At 46.8% G+C, this 18,837-nt stretch overlaps 3 protein-coding genes across 7 annotated transcripts; 2 read left to right on the top strand and 1 right to left on the bottom strand.

Moving 5' to 3' along the window:
- The first annotated feature begins 280 nt into the window (after positions 1-280).
- Positions 281-6,872, top strand: LOC100829083 (pentatricopeptide repeat-containing protein At2g33680). Of its 4 annotated transcripts, XM_010232586.3 has the most exons (6): positions 281-2,653; positions 4,639-4,724; positions 4,807-4,809; positions 4,932-5,517; positions 6,174-6,246; positions 6,354-6,872. In XM_010232586.3, exon 1 carries the CDS (start codon positions 431-433, stop codon positions 2,633-2,635), a length of 2,205 nt encoding a protein of 734 aa, XP_010230888.1. In that variant the 5' UTR covers positions 281-430; the 3' UTR covers positions 2,636-2,653; positions 4,639-4,724; positions 4,807-4,809; positions 4,932-5,517; positions 6,174-6,246; positions 6,354-6,872. The 4 variants fall into 4 exon arrangements, with proteins under 4 accessions (XP_010230888.1, XP_010230887.1, XP_024315944.1 ...); XM_010232585.3 differs by having other exon boundaries at positions 4,639-4,809; XM_024460176.1 differs by having other exon boundaries at positions 4,639-4,809; positions 6,154-6,246.
- Positions 6,873-8,928: 2,056 nt separating this feature from the next.
- Positions 8,929-12,119, top strand: LOC100828780. 2 transcript variants are annotated; one of them, XM_014898472.2, is made up of 3 exons: positions 8,929-11,354; positions 11,833-11,918; positions 12,001-12,119. In XM_014898472.2, exons 1-2 carry the CDS (start codon positions 9,248-9,250, stop codon positions 11,889-11,891), a joined length of 2,166 nt encoding a protein of 721 aa, XP_014753958.1. In that variant the 5' UTR covers positions 8,929-9,247; the 3' UTR covers positions 11,892-11,918; positions 12,001-12,119. The 2 variants fall into 2 exon arrangements, with proteins under 2 accessions (XP_014753958.1, XP_003565765.1); XM_003565717.3 differs by lacking the exons at positions 11,833-11,918; positions 12,001-12,119 and having other exon boundaries at positions 8,929-11,574.
- Positions 12,120-12,371: 252 nt separating this feature from the next.
- Positions 12,372-13,670, bottom strand: LOC100828479 (probable glutathione S-transferase GSTF1). The gene is made up of 3 exons (XM_003565716.4): positions 13,407-13,670; positions 13,185-13,233; positions 12,372-13,085 (listed from the first exon to the last, which is right to left on the bottom strand). The coding sequence occupies exons 1-3, from the start codon at positions 13,554-13,556 to the stop codon at positions 12,628-12,630; spliced, it is 657 nt and encodes a 218-aa protein (XP_003565764.1). The 5' UTR covers positions 13,557-13,670; the 3' UTR covers positions 12,372-12,627.
- Between the last annotated feature and the right edge of the window lie 5,167 nt (positions 13,671-18,837).

Raw genomic sequence — 18,837 nt, 5'->3', positions numbered from 1 at the left:
TTTGCATGCAGAGTAAAACAAGAAAACAATAAAGTGATCAGACAGGTGGACAGTTGAGTGGATGGAAAGTAGGGGCTCTTTGGTCAGGTGGGAGGAGAAAAGAGGAGCGCGCATTCCTTTTCGGAACATCGCGTGAAATGTTACACGCATTTCTTTTCGGATCGGAGGGAGTACTTCGTCCATGCTATACAAATTCATGTCAGCTGACGAGGGAGTGAAATTTACGGTACAAAATATAAGTTATTTTGGAAATTCAAATTTAATACTCCTACCGGATCAACCGATAATTGAATCATCTGCTCCCTTCGCCAATGTCACGACGAACCAAGGGGGCGGCGCTGCAAGTTTGGTCGACGGAAAACTCGTTTTAGTTATGATGATGATGATCGGTTGCTACTTGCTAGTGCGGTAGTGCCTCCACCCCGATTCAATGGCAAGGGCGCCGCCCTTGGCTTTCACGGGCCAGGTATCCCACACGCAGTTCATCGAGCACCTCCGCCGCGCCTCCCGCCCCCGCGACGGCGAGGCCCTCCACGCTTGGGCGCTCAAGTCCGGTTCGTCCTCCCACGCGCCCGTCTCCAACTCGCTCATCACTTTCTACTCCTCCTTCCCACGCCTCTTCCTGCCCGCGGCCTTCGCCGTGTTCGCAGACATCCCTGCCGCCGCCCGTGACGTTGCCTCCTGGAACTCTCTCCTCAACCCGCTCTCCCACCACCGGCCCCTCGCCGCGCTCTCCCACTTCCGTTCCATGCTCTCATCCTCCACCATCCTCCCGTCTCCGCACTCTTTCGCCGCCGCCTTCACGGCCGCCGCCCGTGCGCACTCCGCGTCCGCCGGAGCCGTGGTCCATGCTCTCGCTTGCAAGCTCCCGTCCGCCAGCTCCAATGTGTTCGTATCCACCGCGCTGCTCAACATGTACTGCAAGCTGGGTCTCATTCCCGACGCCCAGCTTGTGTTTGACGAAATGCCGCACCGAAACGAGGTGTCCTGGGCCGCCATGGTGGCGGGGTATGCTGCTAGAAAGTGCTCTCAGGAGGCCTTTGAGCTCTTCCGGCAGATGCTTGGCGAGTGCCCGTTGCACAAAAATGAGTTTGTGGCCACAGCGGTTCTTAGTGCGATTAGTGTGCCACTTGGCTTGCCGATGGGGGTCCAGGTGCATGGGCTGGTTGTGAAGGATGGGATGGTGGGGTTTGTGTCAGTTGAGAACTCACTTGTCACAATGTATGCGAAGGCCGGGTGTATGGATGCAGCATTCCATGTGTTTGAGTCGTCTAAGGAGAGGAACTCCATCACTTGGTCTGCAATGATTACTGGGTATTCACAGAATGGGAATGCAGAAAGTGCAGTTAGGATGTTCTCACAGATGCATGCTGCAGGGTTCCCACCAACTGAATTCACTTTGGTTGGGGTTCTCAACGCGTGTAGTGATGTGGGAACATTGATGGAGGGGAAACAGGCACATGGTTTGATGGTGAAGCTTGGTTTTGAGGTACAGGTTTATGTGAAGAGCGCACTGGTGGACATGTATGCCAAATGCGGCTGTATTGGTGATGCAAAAGAATGTTTTAATCAGTTTTCTGAGCTTGACATTGTCCTTTGGACGGCAATGGTTACTGGGCATGTGCAGAATGGGGAATTCGAGCAAGCCTTGATGTTGTATGCCAGGATGGATAAGGAGGGCGTATTTCCTAATACCTTGACAATAACTAGTCTTCTTAGAGCATGTGCTGGCCTTGCAGCATTGGAGCCAGGGAAGCAATTGCACACTCAAATCCTGAAGTTCGGGTTTGGTTTGGGGGCTTCTGTTGGAAGTGCCTTGTCTACAATGTATTCAAAATGTGGAAACCTCGAAGATGGCATGGTTGTATTCAGAAGGATGCCTCATAGGGATGTTATTGCATGGAACTCGATTATTTCTGGGTTTTCTCAAAATGGGCGTGGAAACGACGCAATCAATCTCTTTGAGGAGATGAAGCTAGAGGGCACTGCTCCTGATCCTGTAACGTTCATTAATGTATTATGTGCTTGTAGTCACATGGGCCTAGTTGACAGAGGATGGACTTACTTCAGGTCAATGATCAAAGACTATGGTTTAACTCCTAGGCTCGATCATTACGCTTGCATGGTGGATATTCTTAGCCGTGCAGGGATGCTAAGTGAAGCAAAAGATTTCATAGAGTCAATCACTATCGACCATGGAACATGCTTGTGGCGTATAGTACTGGGAGCATGTCGAAGCTTACGGGATTTTGATGTTGGAGCATATGCAGGTGAAAAGCTGATGGATTTAGGTACTGGGGACTCCGCAGCATATATATTGTTGTCAAACATCTATGCTGCACAGAGGAAATGGAATGACGTTGAGCGGGTGAGATATTTGATGAAACTTGTTGGAGTTAGCAAAGATCCAGGATGCAGTTGGGTTGAGCTTAACAGCCGAGTTCATGTGTTTGTTGTTGGGGAGCAGCAGCATCCTGATGCCGAAATTATAAATACCGAGTTGAGAAGGCTAGGTAAACACATGAAGGATGAAGGGTACAATCCAGCATCTAAATATTCACGGGATGTACCGGACGCATTAGGAGAATCTCATCAAGAAGACCAATTACAATTGATATCAGCAATTTATAGCTGACTTCTCGTGACAAGAACAGTAAGTTGGCTGGTTGTTTCTACTAGAATTCAAGAAACTTAACCTGTGCTGTAAAATGTTATGGCTGTATTTACGTTAAAAGAAATTCACCGTTTCTATGCATCATTATTAAATGAGACTTTAGTGGGCATTCATTAGCTTATACAACTCAGTGTTAGTGCCCTTAGAAATCCTTCCAGTTCTATGAATAAAATCCTCCTGTTGTGTGGAATTGCAGGAGTGGTAGTTAATATTGTTTGTCCAGTAAAATTATTGTTTGCCCTGACACTATGTTTAATACCTCTTTCTGGAGTTCACGATTACTTCTGCAACCCAATTTTCCAGTTAGTTTTTTAATGTTTTGTTTATTTTATCTTAAGGAAATGTTTACTTAAGTCAAATAGAACAACACAAAATGGAGGTAAAAGTAATACTTACTTCAAAGATGGATCGCTGAGACATCATTTACCTTCTGTATTTGAACGGTCTAAGATCTAGGAGTCACTCTGAAACATGCCAAAACCTTTGCAAAATGACCAACTAATTATATGTTTACCTATTCTTATCTTGTTGAGAAAATAAGAAATTTTCTCTATGTTCACATGGCAACACTGGCTATTGAGTGCAAAATTTGATATAGGTACTCTCTTTGCACAATGTAATGTACTTCATCTTAGCTTATTAATTTATAAAAAGGTTAATAATTTTATATACTTAGTTATATAAAAGACTCAATTGGTGGCGGTGGTCCGTCACCTTCAAACTGCATCACTTGTTGATTTGGCATAAATCATTGAGATGAGAACAGGTATAGATGTACAATCAAAGTTAATAGATGGTAGTACAACATTGTCTTTAAACATATAGATAATGTATTTTTTACTCCGTAGCAATGCATGGGTATTATGGTAGGAGTAATTAGGAAACATGCCAAAACCTTAGCAAAATGACCAACTAATGATGTGTTTACCTATTCTTATCTTGTTTAGAAAAATAAGCAATGTTCTCTATCTTCACATGGCAACACTGGCTATTGAGTGCAAAAATCTGATATAGGCAGTCTCTTTGCATAATGCAATTTACTTTCTTCTTAGCTTATTAATTTACCAAGTTTAATCATTTTATATACTAGCGTAACCGCGAAAATAACAATACGTGGTATTTAAGTGATAATTTCCCCAATGGCATATAAAGATAATTTGATTGACCCAGTGATAAGGTGACCAAGAAGTTTTGGGATTTTGCTACTCTCATTACAAGCTTCTATCTGTTTTGGCATTGTTTGCACCAGATGCTTAGGCCCCGTTTGGATTGCAGTATTTTCACAGGAAAAATGTAGGATGTGTGATTCCTATGGAATTGAACCATTTGGGCCGTTTGGATTGTAGGAATAGGTATGAGGATAGGAATCCATTTCCTTTGCTTTCACAGGAATTGCACAGGAATATAAACATCCACTAGCATCTCTTTTTTTCACTCGAGCGTGTAAGACCGAGGCTGCAGCCTGCAGCTGCGTTGTGGGCTTCTGACATACAGAACCAGCCCGTACTGAGAGGAGACAGGAAGAGAGGGAGGGGAAGAAACAGGAGAGACTAGTTGAAGATGTGCTAATTAATAAAATATGATTGCGATTCTTAATAGTACATGTCAATCATCTCAATATATTTTTTCATGTGTTCCAAATTTTCATTACAAGTTTTCTATGCAGATCCAATCATTATCTAATATAGGGAAAATGAAATGAATTTAACCTTATTTTATCTTTATGTAGAAACATTACTGTGTTTTCAGTTTCCTGTGTTCCAAACAGGTTTTTGCAAAACTTTCCTGTGTTTCTGATTCCTCTGTTTTGCACATGCATTCCTTTCCTATCCCCGTGTTTTTTCCTATTCCTATGTTTTGAGTTCCTCTGTTCCAAACAGGGCCTTAATGTTATTATTTAAGACATTTTTTCTTATCATGGTACACTTACATACATACTCATGTGTCAATAACTTATTATGTAGGCGTAGAATCAGCGAAAATATATGAACACGGTTAACAGCCATATCTACATGTTAGATGAGATACTGAGATTGTGGCATGTCCCAGTGTAAGAACTTAGCAAAGCATAATTGATTGGTTAGCTGTTATCTTACATCAGAGTGCTCATGACAATTTTATGCTTTTCTCAGAAGGTATATCTTCATTACATCTTAATCCATTGACAAATGTATTGGTTCAAGTACGTGATGTTTGGTGTGCTGAACATGAGTACATGACTGATGAATGATGGTGATTTTTTGATTAATCATACCAGGAAATATGCATACTTCCAAGAATGTAATGCATGAGTTGGAAGCTAGTTGAAGACTGGAGATTCCTTATAGACCATGGTTCTCAAAGCAAGTTGATATGTGCATTATAATTTCCTATGGCCGCATGCTGAAGATCTGCAGTACAAAACATGACGAGAGACTGCATGTTAATTCCGTAGCATCCAAATGCTGAAGAAGGGCGTTTCAAACACCAGAAAAAACATGGAAACAGCAAACTGCAGATTACTGATATGCGTGTGCCAGGCGCAAGTGATAGTCGACATACCACATCATCCACACATAAAAGGCAATTTTGTCTTCTTTCTGGCAAACTCGTGTTTTCTGTTCAGTTAACACATCATCTGCCTGTCACAACTCACAGCTGAGGAACATATGGCACATAACCAATATGGTGGCATTGAATCATTTTGGTTGACACTCACACTAGCATGGGTCAGGTTAGCAACTAGCATTGACAAAGCCAGTGTGTATTAGTCAGTGTGGAGAAATGAATTCTCTGGGTTTGTAGCCGAGGGAAGCTCAGTTTGGCAGCTCATGTGTGCATTGTTGCAGACAAGCATTGATCTGGTAATTCTTTCCCTGATCTGCTCCTTGACACGGAGATGATCGTACGTCTTTTTGGACAACACTCACACTAGCATGGGTGGGGTTAGCAATTAGCATTGACAAAGCCAGTATAGCAAATACTCCTTAGCGCAAGGGAAATCCATGTCTTTTAGAAGTATATACCATCTTTGAACTGAATGCAAAATTTGTGTTGTATATGCCATCTTCGAACTGAATTTAAATCCATGTTCTTCAGATGTACATGCCATGTTATACATATAAAGTGCTAAAATCCGTGTTCTTTAGAAATATATGCCATGATAAAGTGCTCAAACATTCCGTGTTCTTTAGAACTTCATGGTTACTCCTATTTTTGCATTCAGTTGTGATATGCTTCATAGCTTTGAACTGAATGCAAATCCATGTTCTTTAGATGTATATGCCATGTTTTAAAAATAAAGTGCTCAAATCCGTGTTCTTTAGAAATATATGCCATATTATAAAAATAAAGTGCTCAAAACCGTGTTCTTTAGAACTTCATGGTAACTGCTATTTTTTCATTCAGTTGTGATATTCTTCGTAGTATGATAGTTTATTAAAAAATGTCACATGTTCTATTTTCCATTTTCCATTTCAACTTGGCCCCGGTTACTAAAGATGCCTGGGCGTTATGGCAGAACCCGTGTACACATTGATACCATGAAGGACGGACAGTTGCTGGATCCCATGGTCATGTTCTCATACAAATATGTTAGTTCCTTAGTCTCTAAATCTCTCCATGTTTACTTCTTGATTGATCCAGTGACTTAGTTATTTTTTATTCCAATTGAAGTTTCTTCTTCATCCACCATGCACAGGTATGTAGAAGCATTGGCATCTAATACATTGCCCCAGGCCTGCCGCACAGTCTGCCCAGCTTAAAAAGTCAAGGTTGCAGGCAAGATATTCTACTAGAAAAACAAAGTGATTGATTGGCTATGCTGTGTTTATTTTCAGCCTTTATTTCTGAATGTGTTTCTTTGCTGGCATGCTGGTATGCTTTGATTTGCAAATGGTCTGGTATTGTTGGCTAGATCATGTTTGTCACTCCATTCATGTACATAGTGTTACTGAAATAGACCGCCTTGCTGGCTAGATACACGTATGCCAGGCCATGATTTAGGACTTTCTTCTTCTGCAAGGTTGTGGAGGAGATTGCTTTAGGAGTTATGTTTCATGTCATCGTGGACCAGGTTGTGCCTGTATTCACCTTGCTTGGTTGTGAGATTCGAAGTTCGTTCTACTCGCAAAAACAATAAAAAAATGGTCAAATGGTCGTCGTAGTGGGCTGAGAATTCAGTGAGATGGTTTACATTATTGAAAACATTTGTGCTGAAGTCCATTTAGATGAAATGGTTCTCTAGAGATTATAATTTTTTAGTTATTTTTGACCATTTATATTTCAAGTTTTCAGATTGCTATCCCTGCTTGCCACCGAATAAATAATCTATGTGAAAGGTCGATTATCAAGGTTTGCTGCTGTGGCTGACCCTATTTGATGTTCGAGCAAACTGATACAGGGTGAGTTTTTAGGATCCAATAACTCGGTGCTTATGTGGAAACATCCCTTTTGTTTTATTCACTAGGCCAATTTTCTTTTTCTGCTGTCAAAAAAGTAGGGCATTTCAGTAATGATTTCTTGCATTCAAAAATATTGAACTAATCTATGTGTATAAGGTGGCGCGGCACCCCCAGTGGTAAAATTAGGGCATAATTTAACTTATGTTTGTTATCCTTGATATTTGCACAACACAATGTGTATATATAAGGTGGGCACCCGGAGTGGTAAAATCGTAGATCCGCCAATCCACCACGTTAAGAGAAAATAAGTGGCAGTCGGGATGCAAAATTGCTAATCCGAAGACTAGTAAAAAAAGATTGAAATCCGTGAAATTTCAGGCGACTTTTCCTGTAGTACATTCATATTTGCGTGAGAAGGTGCCACCCACGAGAGTGGATTTTTTGGTCTCGAGCTTTTTACTCCACCTATCCAAGCCGTCCACGAACACGTCAAGCGCCGTCCGATCTTTCATAGCGATGGCATCATGCAGCTAGTATGGCTGCAGCAAACGGAGACGTTGCCGAGAGCCGTTAGTACTGGGCTACTGGCTACCTAGTCCAACATAGGTGTACTATTTGGTGATGGAAAAAAAGATGCGTAACACTGTTGCGGTCATGTCGTTGAATAGTGAAATCATTATGAAAACTTTGGGGCCGACAACACTGACACACTATGATCTAAAACCAATTCAGACATTCGTAGGTCTATTTGCTGCTGGCTGCAAGAATATAGCCCTCTTTATGGATGCACCTGTATAAAAAAACATTTTGATACATGTAATATTTCGTCACTTAATATGAGACGGAGTGAGTAAATATATCTCACGATCATACTGGTGGTGCCCACGGTAAAGTTTTCATCCAGAGATTACAACAGTGGTCCATGCCTGTACAACTGTCTCAAAATATATGTTATATATATATATATACATACATATATATATATATATATATATATATATATTCTCTCTTCAGAACATGTACTTTCTCTCCATAATATCCACCATCTCTCAAGAATAGGTACTTTTCTCTGTCGATATATATATACATTCTATCTCAAGAATATGTGTTTACTTTGTCCCTCTATATATTATCAATTCTCTCTCAAGAATGTGTTTTTTATATCTCCCTCTCTTTATACACACACCAAAATAACTGACGTGGAATTGTATAAATTCTTATACAAATACACATCACTTATTTTGGGACGGAAGAAATATGTGTTTTCTCTCTCTATCGGATTCACAGCTGCAGTACATACAACGTTTTGCTTTATTTTGCATCAACCTGTTGAGTTACATTCGCGCGTGGACACCGTGCCTAACTTATCAAATCACAAGGATGCTGTTCAATAACAGTGGACTACTGTTTACGTACTGCTGATCGATATGGCATAGTTTATATGGATCGAAAGTGGATGCGGATCGGACAAGGTTTTTGAAGGCGCGTGCAGCGGGAAACAGTACAAAAATAGGTTTAGTGTATATGTTTCCGATTGCATCTCTACTAAACTACTGCCAGATGAGAGCAAGGTCTTCCGCCCGCGAGAAGAACTGCGAGTACGTCTATCCGATCGAAACAACTGCGAGTATGTCGATCCGATCGAAATAACCATGCTGCACGAAAAGTGCTAACTTTCCGTCCGAAATCCCGTCACATGCACGTTAGTTGATGAGCGGCTGTGATAGAAGGAGCAAAAAGCTCGGGAGTAGAATCAACTTTTCCTGCCACATATATAGTACACATGTCTCACGCGTGAGCTGTATAAATTAGTACGGAGTAGTATATATCATGGATAAAACAATTTTAAGCTGCACAAACCTGCTGGATGAAGTGTCTTGTGTATACCTGAAGGCTCAAGCATCGTGCATGTGATGTGCGACTTTACAGCCAGTTACTTGTTTGAGTTTGTGCCTAAAGCATAGAATTGAATTCTGTCCTTTACTTGGCTTGCAATCCAACCTTCTTCTGATCACCCTGCAGCATGCATGCATGAAGCTTACCCACCTGCTGATTCCATGCACATGCATGCATGAATAACTACACCCTGCACACGCTTGTCTTGTCTTGCGAAATTCGAACAATTAATAACTGTTAGCTAGCTTGGGTTCGGAGGAGAGTGATCGATCGAGGCATCGAGGTGATTTTCGCCATGGCCACGAGCCTACTGAACCTCCTCCTGATGGAGGTGGCGGCGATCGTGAGCATCGTCCTCCTCTCCCTCCTCGTGGTGCTCAGCTCCTACCGCCGGCGCGCGGGCCACCCGGCCCTGCGCCTATTCGTGTGGGCCGCATCCACCTTGTTCCTCCCGCTTGTCTCCTACGCCGTCTCGGCGGCCGCCAAATGGGACGCCGCGCGCGTGCCCCTCCTCCTCGCATGGACCGTCTTCCTCCAGATCCTGCGCAACACCGTCGACACCGCGCGGTCTTCCTCCCTCACCATCGACAGCACCGGTGGCAGCAGCGGCAGCAGCAAGTTCCGCCCCTCTGTCGAGCAGCTGGCGCGGATGGGCTGGGTGGCGTTCCTCATCATCAGCAGCGGCGGCAACGCCGGGAGCCCGCAGCTCACCGGCGTGCTGCTCTGGCTGTGGGTGCTCAGCCTCGTCAAGCTCATCCACCGCCTCGTTGCTGCAGAGCTCGCCAAGAACTCCTTCGCCGTCGGGCTCAACGCCTACCTCATCTCTGACTACATGAAACAGCTCTATGGGCAACAAGAAGACCTCCTGCCACATGGAGAAGAAGACAGCATGCCTCCGTACTTGGTGATGGGCGAGGAGAAGCTACACATCGAGGCCAGGCCGCGAGGGTACCGAATTGGCCAGACCTCGTTGTCCATCGATGCTGGGCATGTCGTCACGGTGGACCGGATATGGCGACTTTCTTCAACGGGAGACTCGCTCCTCGCGTCTTATCCGCAGATTAAAGATCTCTGCCTTTCATTTTCCCTGTTCAAGCTGCAGCTCCGGCGGTTCCTCGGGTGCCCCCTCGCCGAGGTGGGCTCTCGCCGAGCATTGGCGTTCGTGCAGGATGGCCTCCTGGGGGCAGGTAGTAGCCCGGAGAGGGCCTTCCGGGTGATCGAGACCGAGCTTTCCTTCCTCGCCGACTTGCTCTACTCCAAGCTGACCTCTTTCTACGCGAGCGGTTGGTGGTTCCCGGTGCTCAACTCGACCCTCGTGCTGGCCACGTGGATGAGCTGCCTGGCCGCCGGCGGGGCCATCGTGCACGACATGACCAACAGAGGCACGGCGCTGGCCGTGGACTACAACCAACTCAGGAGCTACCTGCAGAACCACGACACCATCTTCCACGCCATCGTCGGCCTCGACATGCTCGTCACCGTGTCCTTCATCATCGCCATCGTGTTCACGGAAGGGTGGGAGATCGCCAACTACGTCCGCTCCGACTGGATCAAGGTGGCCACCCTCTGCGAGTACGCGCGCCGCCCGTCGTGGCGGAAATCGCCATGGACTCGCCGCAAGCTCGGCCGCGTCCTCCGGTTCAAGGCCGTGCAGCGCTGGGACGACCGGTTCGGCCAGTCGTCCGTCCTGCAGCCCCGGATGTGCTACTGCGGGTGCGTGTCCCGGCATGTGGACCGGATCGCAAAGACATCCGTCGCCGTGCCAGCGTGGGTGAAGTCAGCCATCGTCACCACTCTGAGGACGAACCAAGGATCACTGGTAAACGGCGTGCTTTCTCTTCGACGCAACGGCGTCGCTGATAAGCTCGTCTGGGCTTGCCGCATCGGTGCAGGCGGCGCCGATGACGGCATTGGTGGTGATGAGACAAGCATCTCCGAGCAGATCCTTGTGTGGCATGTCGCCACAAGGCTACTCGAGATCAAGCGGTCAGATCAGGGAGCTCATGGCAGCAGCGACAATGTCGACGCAGATGGAGGCCATGAGGTCGTGGCAACTCACCTGTCACGCTACTGTGCCTACCTCGTCGCTATGAAGCCAGAGCTGTTACCGGATCACCCGGCATGGACAGAGGAGCTCTACGAGGGAGTTGTGGAGGAGGCGACGAGGGTGCTGGCGCGCTGCGCGGGGCCGCTGGTGCGGTACGAGCGCCTGGCGACGTGCCTCGGCGGGAGTACGAACCAAGCACTGAGGAAGGCGTCGAAGCTAGGCCGGCAGCTCGCGGAGGAGGTCGGCAACGAGGAGCTCGTGTGGAAGGTCCTGGCCGAGTTCTGGGCGGAGCTCATCGTCTTCCTGGCGCCGTCTGAGAATGTCACGGCGCATGCGAAGTCGCTCCGGCGTGGCGGTGAGTTCATAACCGTGCTGTGGGCATTGCTTGGGCATGCCGGCATCGTTAGCCGGCCCGAGACTTATGTCTGACATTACTCACATTAACCAATTGACAGATGGTACCAAACATATAACTTCCTTTTTCCCTTGTAGTTGGATTGCAATAGACCGTGTCTGGAAATAATTACCTATGTACATATATGAATATAAATTAGTATTACTCTCTCCGATCCTCATTAGTTGTGAGCACCAATTAATATATATGTTGGTACTAATACTTGGTACTTCAGTGATAATTTCCCCAATGGCATATAATTAAAGAGAATTTTGATTGACCCAGTGATTAAGGTGACCAAGAACTTTCGATCGGGATTTTGCTACTCCCATTACAAGACTGCATTTGATTTGGCATTATTTGCATCAGATGCTTAATGTTATTATAGACATTTTTCTCTTACCATGGTGCACTTACATGTGTCTAACTTACTATGCAGGCGTAGAATCAGCGAAAATATATGAACACAGTTTGCAGCCATATCTACATGTTAGATGAGATACTGAGATTGTGGCATGTCCCAGTGTAAGAACTTAACAAAGCATAATTGATTGGTTAGCTGTTTTCTTACATCAGAGTGCTCATGACAATTTTATGCTTTCCTCAGATGGCATATCTTCATGACATCTTAATCCATTTACAAATGTATTGGTTCAAGTACATAATGTTTGGTGTGCTGAACATGAGTACATGACTGATGAATGATGGTGATTTTTTTATTACTCATACCAGGAAAGATGCATACTTCCTAGAATATAATGCATGAGTTGAAAGCGAGTGGAAGACTGGCGATTCCTCATAGACCATGGTTCTCAAAGCAAGCTGTTTTCTTAACTAATAGATAATTTCTTCACAAGAAGGATAAAGCAATAATAAGACAGTTTTATAATTATACTAGAATTCACGTTTTCTTAGCATTTATTTAATTAATTTTATTCACGTAAACACTAATTGTAAGATATGACACTAAAAGATGACTTATGGTACAATATTTGTTGTACTTGTTTTTAAGAACACATAAGAAATGACAGTGTTATCTTCCACCGTAGATGCCCTAGACAATCTAGTGACTAAAGCGAACAATACCGTGAAGTGAACAGAGCGCACGGTACACGTATATTATTTGCAAGACAAAATTAAGCTGAAACTAAAGCTAAGGAATAAAGAGGCACCATGCGTACAGCTAGTAAGTAGGCACCAGGCGTAGTACGTACGGCACAGACTAGCACAACTTTTAGTGGGTTTCCTGGCCCATCATTTTAACAACCTTCTTGACGGCCGGCCTGGACATGAGATCCTCCAACCACGCCTTAACACGAGGATACGAATCGAACACCGCCGCGTGGGGCATCTCCATGAAGTAGTGCGTCTCAGGGAAATGGCTAAGATCGGCGAGGCTGACGAGATCCCCTGCCAGGTACCTGTGCTTGCTCAGCTGGGCCTCGTACACGTCCAGCACCTTCTTCAGCTTCCCGATGCTCACCTCGACCATCTTCGCATCAGTTGTCCCGCCCAGGACGGGCACAACGCGGTGCTGATAGAACACCGAGTGCATCACGGGGTCGAACTGAAGCGCCTCCACGTCTAGCCACACGTCCACGAGCGCAGACTCTTCCAGGTTGCCTTCCCGCAGTAGATTCACCTCCTCGGTCTTGTACTTCCGGAGCACGTACCGCGAAATTGCACGGGATTCTGAGAAAGATGGAAAGAAAATTCTGTGCTCAGTGACCTGCTTCCGAAATAGTAGAAGGATTTGAAAATTGATGGGGTTTATGAAGTGTGTGGACTCACGGAAGAGTAACAGATCGCCGTCCTGGAACGCCGGGACCTGTCCAAATGGCTGTTTGGAGTAGAGCACAGTTAATTACTGGTGGTACTATTTATAAATATATTTCTATGGAAAACTTATTTCCTAATCTTATTCCTTTTGCGGGAACTTATTTCCAAATCAACTCTGAGAACGAGGGATGAATGATCCCTCGACCCTATATGTGTTTCCTTGTATTGACGTACGTTTCTGGCGAGTTGCTCAGGGGCCTTGTGCTGCTTGACATGGAAGTCGATGTCCACGAGATCGTACTCGGCGCCGATCTCCTCCAGGCACACCAGCACCCGTGCCACGTTCGTGAACGGCGCCGACCCGAACACCTTCATCGGCGCCATGATTTCGAGAGAGATTGCGGGGCGAGATTCGAGAGACAGAGAGTTATTTTTCAAGGAAGAGGGAGAGGATCAATGTGCGATGTGCAATTCCCACTGGACTGCGGAACCACGCCTCTTCATATATGTGGCGTTATCGAGTCCAGCAGGTCCTCGTGCTTACTATTGGTTTGATGTTGCCTGGTAGTTGCATGGAAAAGAACGAGAAGGCCGGACGCAGTAGACCGGCGTTATAGTCTTTGACTCGTTGCGCTAAGGTAAAGAATAGTACACGTAATCTGTACTGACGAACTGCCTGGTGGAAGAGTCTAGAAACATGCGGGTGCTGCCAATACAAGTTAGTGTCGTATTCAAATAACGTGCCATCGTTATCGTTTTTTTTTCCCGATCGGGTGCCATCGTTATCGTTAGTTATGAAGGGAGAAAGAACTGGTTTTGATCTTAAAGAAAAAAAGAAAAAAAAAATCAGGAGTATGAAAGGAGGAAGTACAGCTGGTTGTCCGTTTGATCCATACAAGAAAGAAAGGTCAGAAGTTCGGATGCTGATTCGGTGATGTACGGCTGTCGAGGAGTTACCTCGGCAATTCCGTAACTCGAACGTTTTTGACTGAGGAAGAACACGAGGTGCACTAGCAATCTCATCGACTAACAAAGACTAGGAGAGTCGCAAGGTTTACCCACGTTTAGGGCCCTCGGAAGATAATACCCCTACGTACTGCTTTTGGTGTATTGTATTGATTGAGATTACAGGAAAGCTATGAAGCTATGAAGCACAGATGAATCTGGCGTGTGTATAAAGGATCGCCTTTCCCGATCCCACCTCCTAGCCTTATATATTGGCGGTTAGGTCTCGGGTGTGATAATCGGGAAGGTTACAATCAGATCAGTTCATTCCGGTATGATAAGATTATGTTCTTTGGCTTGAGCCGCACTTTGAGGGACTCGACCTGCATATACTTGATGGGCCTTCGAGTGGACCCCCTGTTGGGCTGTATCGGGTATATGAAGGTTGAGTACTTGAAGCGTCATTCCCTCGTCAGTTAGCCCACAAGTCCCTTTTCGAGGCGTAGGCTCGGGTAGGGACGCAAGAGTTTTCTTATTCTGATTACTCGACTGTGTAGCAAATTGCAAATAATCTTCTGTCGGTCGATTGACTCAAGTGTTCGTCAGGCCCGAACTTCGAGAGTTCTTAGCCTGTGACTCGGAAACCACAGGGTATTTCTGCAAATTGTATTGATGCTGTGTGGGATGGTTGCGTAACACGCTTGGAATACTCGATCGGTCGAGTCCAGTTAATTGCTCCGGGGCAAAAACTTTGTTCGCATACATCAGCACTCGAGTCCCCAAGCTCGAGCTTGGATAACTGGCGGTATTCGAGTCCAACCTGCCGGGGGCTTTAAAGACTCGAAATCCAGTACTTTGGGGCGATCAACCAACACGTCTGTTGGGATCTTTTCTTCATGCAAGCGCATGGATGTTCTGGAATCGCCTGACGGTGCTGATTTCCAGGCCCGATGAAAACCATCGGGTCTTACCTTCACGTTATGGGCGTGGCTTCGGGTGTATTTCACAGTCTGTGCGACCCAGATAATACTATCGAGTGCCCGTATGTCGGGTACACTTCGAGTTTCTGTGCCGTCGGGTGGGAAACCCGAGCTTTCCAGAGTTTGATATGACGTCTTTGCTGACGCTCTGATAAAAGAAATGGTCTGGGCAGTCGATGGGACGTACCTTATGCTTTATGCACGGACTGAATTGAGTACTGCTAAGGCGATCAGTTTGATTTGACCATACGACGTGCGCAAGAATTTAGGCGCAATGATAGCTGTCATGGGTTCCTGAATCGGTGGAAGGGGAAACGACTCTTTTCTGCTAGGACCACACGTCATACATAGATGCGAAACGCGTGGCATCATTCTGAATCGTGCGGCGGTGATTCCGCCCTTTCCTGTTGCAATATCAATCTTCTTCTTCTTACCTCATTTCGCCTCCTTGTCTTCTGCATTCAATTCCTGCTTCCTCCTGCGCTCTGCTTCTTTACTCCAGCCCAACTTCCCCTCCGTCGTTCTCGCTCCACCCCTCGTTCCTTAGTGCCATTGTGCGTTTGCTGCCATGGGCAAGAAGAAAGCCTCCGCTGCCGCTGGCGCCAGCGCCGCTACTGACAGCTGGAAGACATCTCGCGATGCTGCCCCCGCCATGGACAAGAAATCGAAGAAAACCGTTGATGCCATGCTTGGCGGCGACAAGAGGACTAGGAAATGGAAGCGCTCCGGGATCTTGGCGCGTCACTTCTCGGTGATGCGGAAGCATGGGCTGATTCCAGGAGAAGATTTTGGCAAAGTTCGCATCCCGGGCAACGAGGTAACTCCCCGTCCCAGGCCTGGGGAGCGAGTTATGTTCTATGATTTTGTTATCTGTGGCCTTTCTCTCCCAGTCCACTTCTTCTTCCATGCACTGCTGCTGGCGTACGGGCTTCAGATGCATGATCTGACGCCTAATAGCTATTTGCACATTGCGTGTTTCATTACGCTCTGTGAGTGCTATTTGGGCGTGAAACCCCACTGGGGTCTGTGGAAAAAGCTATCCATCATTAAGCGATAGGGTAAAGGCGACTGGATCTATAAGACCGGCGGCGCCAACATCCAGGTTCGTGGAGATGTTCAGTATTTCTCCCTTCATCAGATCGAGTCGGTACAGCAGTGGAGGAGTCGGTGGTTTTACCTCCAGGATGAACCAGTCGACGGCAAGGATTTCAGCCTGCCCGAGTTCTCCGCTACTGCTCAGGTGAGGAAACTGAAGTCTTGGAATCATGAGTTGATAGCAGAAGAAGATGCAGAGGCTACTGCTCTATTAAAACAGGTAGTCGAGCTTTAGCAGACTCCCGAGAAAGAGGTGAGTGGTTTGCAGCTTATCGCTCTTTTTATGAAGGGGCGGATTCAGCCGATCCAAGCTCGAGTTCACTCTATATGGAAGTACTCGGGGCTGACAGATTCCACTCTAGTTTGCGTGCAAGAGCTGTCGGATGAGGATCTTCTGACCCAAGTTAGGGTGGTTACTCGAAAGGAAATCACCTTAGAAGATCTGGAGTCGCCTCTTCCACCCTATGGACCCGATCATCGCGCGAAGAGGTGATTTTTACTTGCTCACTCGCCATTTATTACCCTGCAATTTCCATGTTAGTCTTCATCGAAAGATGTTGCTACAGGGCCATCAGGAGCTTATGAGCCAGCCTTCGCTGGACGAGGGAGTGCTAGTCGACGACGACGAACTGGTTCACGGTTCCAACTCCGATGCCCTTTACGAAGATGACATGGATGAGGACGAAGACGGCCATCAATCCCGAAAGCAGGGTCGGTTGAGTGAAGCGGAGCAGTCGACTGGAGACTCTTATCAGCACGAGGCGCACGAAGAGACGATTCCTTCAAGTGCCATGGCCGCTTCAAACGAGCCGAAGCTCCAGCTGCCATCTCCGTCGGCTCCCCTAACCAAAAAGGCCAGAGTTGCTACTAGCGAGGTGCAAGATTCTCCATTAGCGAGGAATTCGCCAGTAGGGCTTCCCAAGACTCCGCCAGCTCAGACGATCGCGCAGCCGTCGACTTCTGCATCTCATCTGCGCATTGGGTCGCTGGTGCCTTAAAATCATGTAAGTATTCTCCCGATGGGAGTGTTGAGTGAAAGTTTTCTGCTAAGGGTTTTCACTCATGCTTCTGTCCATTGCAGCCTTTCGTCGAAAAGCTGGTGGATCTTGGCGACCGCTATCTGATTTTAGAGGAGGAGAACCGGCAACTACCCCTGGAGCTGGACCAAGCGAAAGAAGCCGCTGTGCACGCCAATGGTATGAATCTGTGTTCCTTAGCTAGATTTAATCCTTCACCATACTGTTGCATGGACTGTTGCCTGTTAACCATTTCTGCACTTGTAGGTTTGACCGAACAAGCCAACTGACTACGCGATGCGGCAGTTGGCAATGGTCAGGAGTGGCGGTCGAAGTATGGGCAACTAGTTGCTGATTCTGCCAAGGAATTGGCGGCTGCTCGTGCCGAGGTGGACGCAGCTGTCAAGCAGTCCCAAATTGGAGGCACAGGAGAGTCTTGCACTCGAGAGGAAAGAAATTGCCTCTCGAGATGACAAATTGAAGTCGCAGCTTTCGGTTGCCGTCGACGCACTCACCGGTGAGTTTGACCCTATCTTAAGAAGTTTTCTTTCCCTTGCGATTGCTTCAACTGACGTGATTTTTGCGCAGACTCCCTTGGCTCCTTGGCCACCCTTCGGGGCAAACACCAAGCGACTGAGCTGAGCGGTGTGGTGGGCTCCGTCGGAGAACTTTGCGATCATACGGGTGACATGCTCATGAAGGTGACTTCTTCCCTGAGGTCTCTATTCGCGAGTATGTATCCAGATGCTGAGGCGCCGGGTTCACCCGACGGCTTGTTGAGTTTCTTCGACAGAGAAGACCCACTCGAAGATTTTACTCGAGCGGCAGACGCAGGCCGGTGCTGAAGCTGCGTTCATTCTCTCGCTCGCGCATGGACTCGACCAAGTAGTGCTGTAGAAGGTTGCTGATGGTGCCCCGACGACTCCGGATGGGCAGGTTGTCTACTTGAAGCGCTACGCCAAGCGGGGACGGAAGCTGCCGAAGAAATTTACCGCCGTCATTGAGGAGCTGAATGCGGCGACTGTCCGGACCGCGCAGGAAGCTACGGATGAGGTTGGGGCTCATCCTTCGTCGTGATACTTGTATTTGCCTTTGCCTTGCTGTAATAGTTCGTAGTATTGACTCCATCATGACGTCTTTTGGGATGAAACCAGTACCATGGTGCCTTAATATACTGAGTTTGATTCTCTTGATGTGATATGTGTGTCACTTGATTATCTTTGAAGATAAATTTGCTTCTTTGTCTTGTCTGGCGCTGTAGAGCGATGATGACAAAAATCGCGAAACACCGCTTGCTGAGGTCGTTCCCGCGCGACCGCAACCGGTACTTGCTCTCGCGGCGACTCCGGCGTCTTCCCCCGCATCCCTTCTGGACCCGACGATCTTGAGGGACCAGCTGAAGGGTCTTGAGCAAAAACTTTGGGTGGTCACGGGGGAGGTGGTTGTGCAACGGACGAAAGCCAAAGCCGCCGCTGACCGCGAACAGTTCCTGATGAAGGAGCTGTCGATGATGTGCAAGAAACTAGCAGGTAACAGAAATTTCTTCCTTCGTCTGGTTTGATTATTAACTTTGCATTGTGGCTGTTACTGATTCGGATGCCTCAGGTCTTCAACTTGACCCCCAATTAG

The sequence above is a fragment of the Brachypodium distachyon genome, chromosome 2 (genome assembly GCF_000005505.3).
Source record: "Brachypodium distachyon strain Bd21 chromosome 2, Brachypodium_distachyon_v3.0, whole genome shotgun sequence".
Lineage (NCBI taxonomy): Eukaryota > Viridiplantae > Streptophyta > Magnoliopsida > Poales > Poaceae > Brachypodium > Brachypodium distachyon.
The sequence above is the reverse complement of the archived record's forward strand: the minus strand, read 5'-3'. Positions and strand labels throughout refer to the sequence as shown.

Excerpts from the sequence above, each read along its gene's own strand:
- LOC100828479 (XM_003565716.4), bottom strand. The coding sequence starts at position 13,556 with ATGGCGCCGATGAAGGTGTTCGGGTCGGCGCCGTTCACGAACGTGGCA. Across the intron at positions 13,234-13,406 it reads CTGAGCAACTCGCCAGAAAC|CCATTTGGACAGGTCCCGGC; the intron begins GTACGTCAATAC and ends TACTCCAAACAG. Across the intron at positions 13,086-13,184 it reads CGGCGATCTGTTACTCTTCC|AATCCCGTGCAATTTCGCGG; the intron begins GTGAGTCCACAC and ends CATCTTTCTCAG.
- LOC100829083 (XM_010232586.3), top strand. The coding sequence starts at position 431 with ATGGCAAGGGCGCCGCCCTTGGCTTTCACGGGCCAGGTATCCCACACG.
- LOC100828780 (XM_003565717.3), top strand. The coding sequence starts at position 9,248 with ATGGCCACGAGCCTACTGAACCTCCTCCTGATGGAGGTGGCGGCGATC.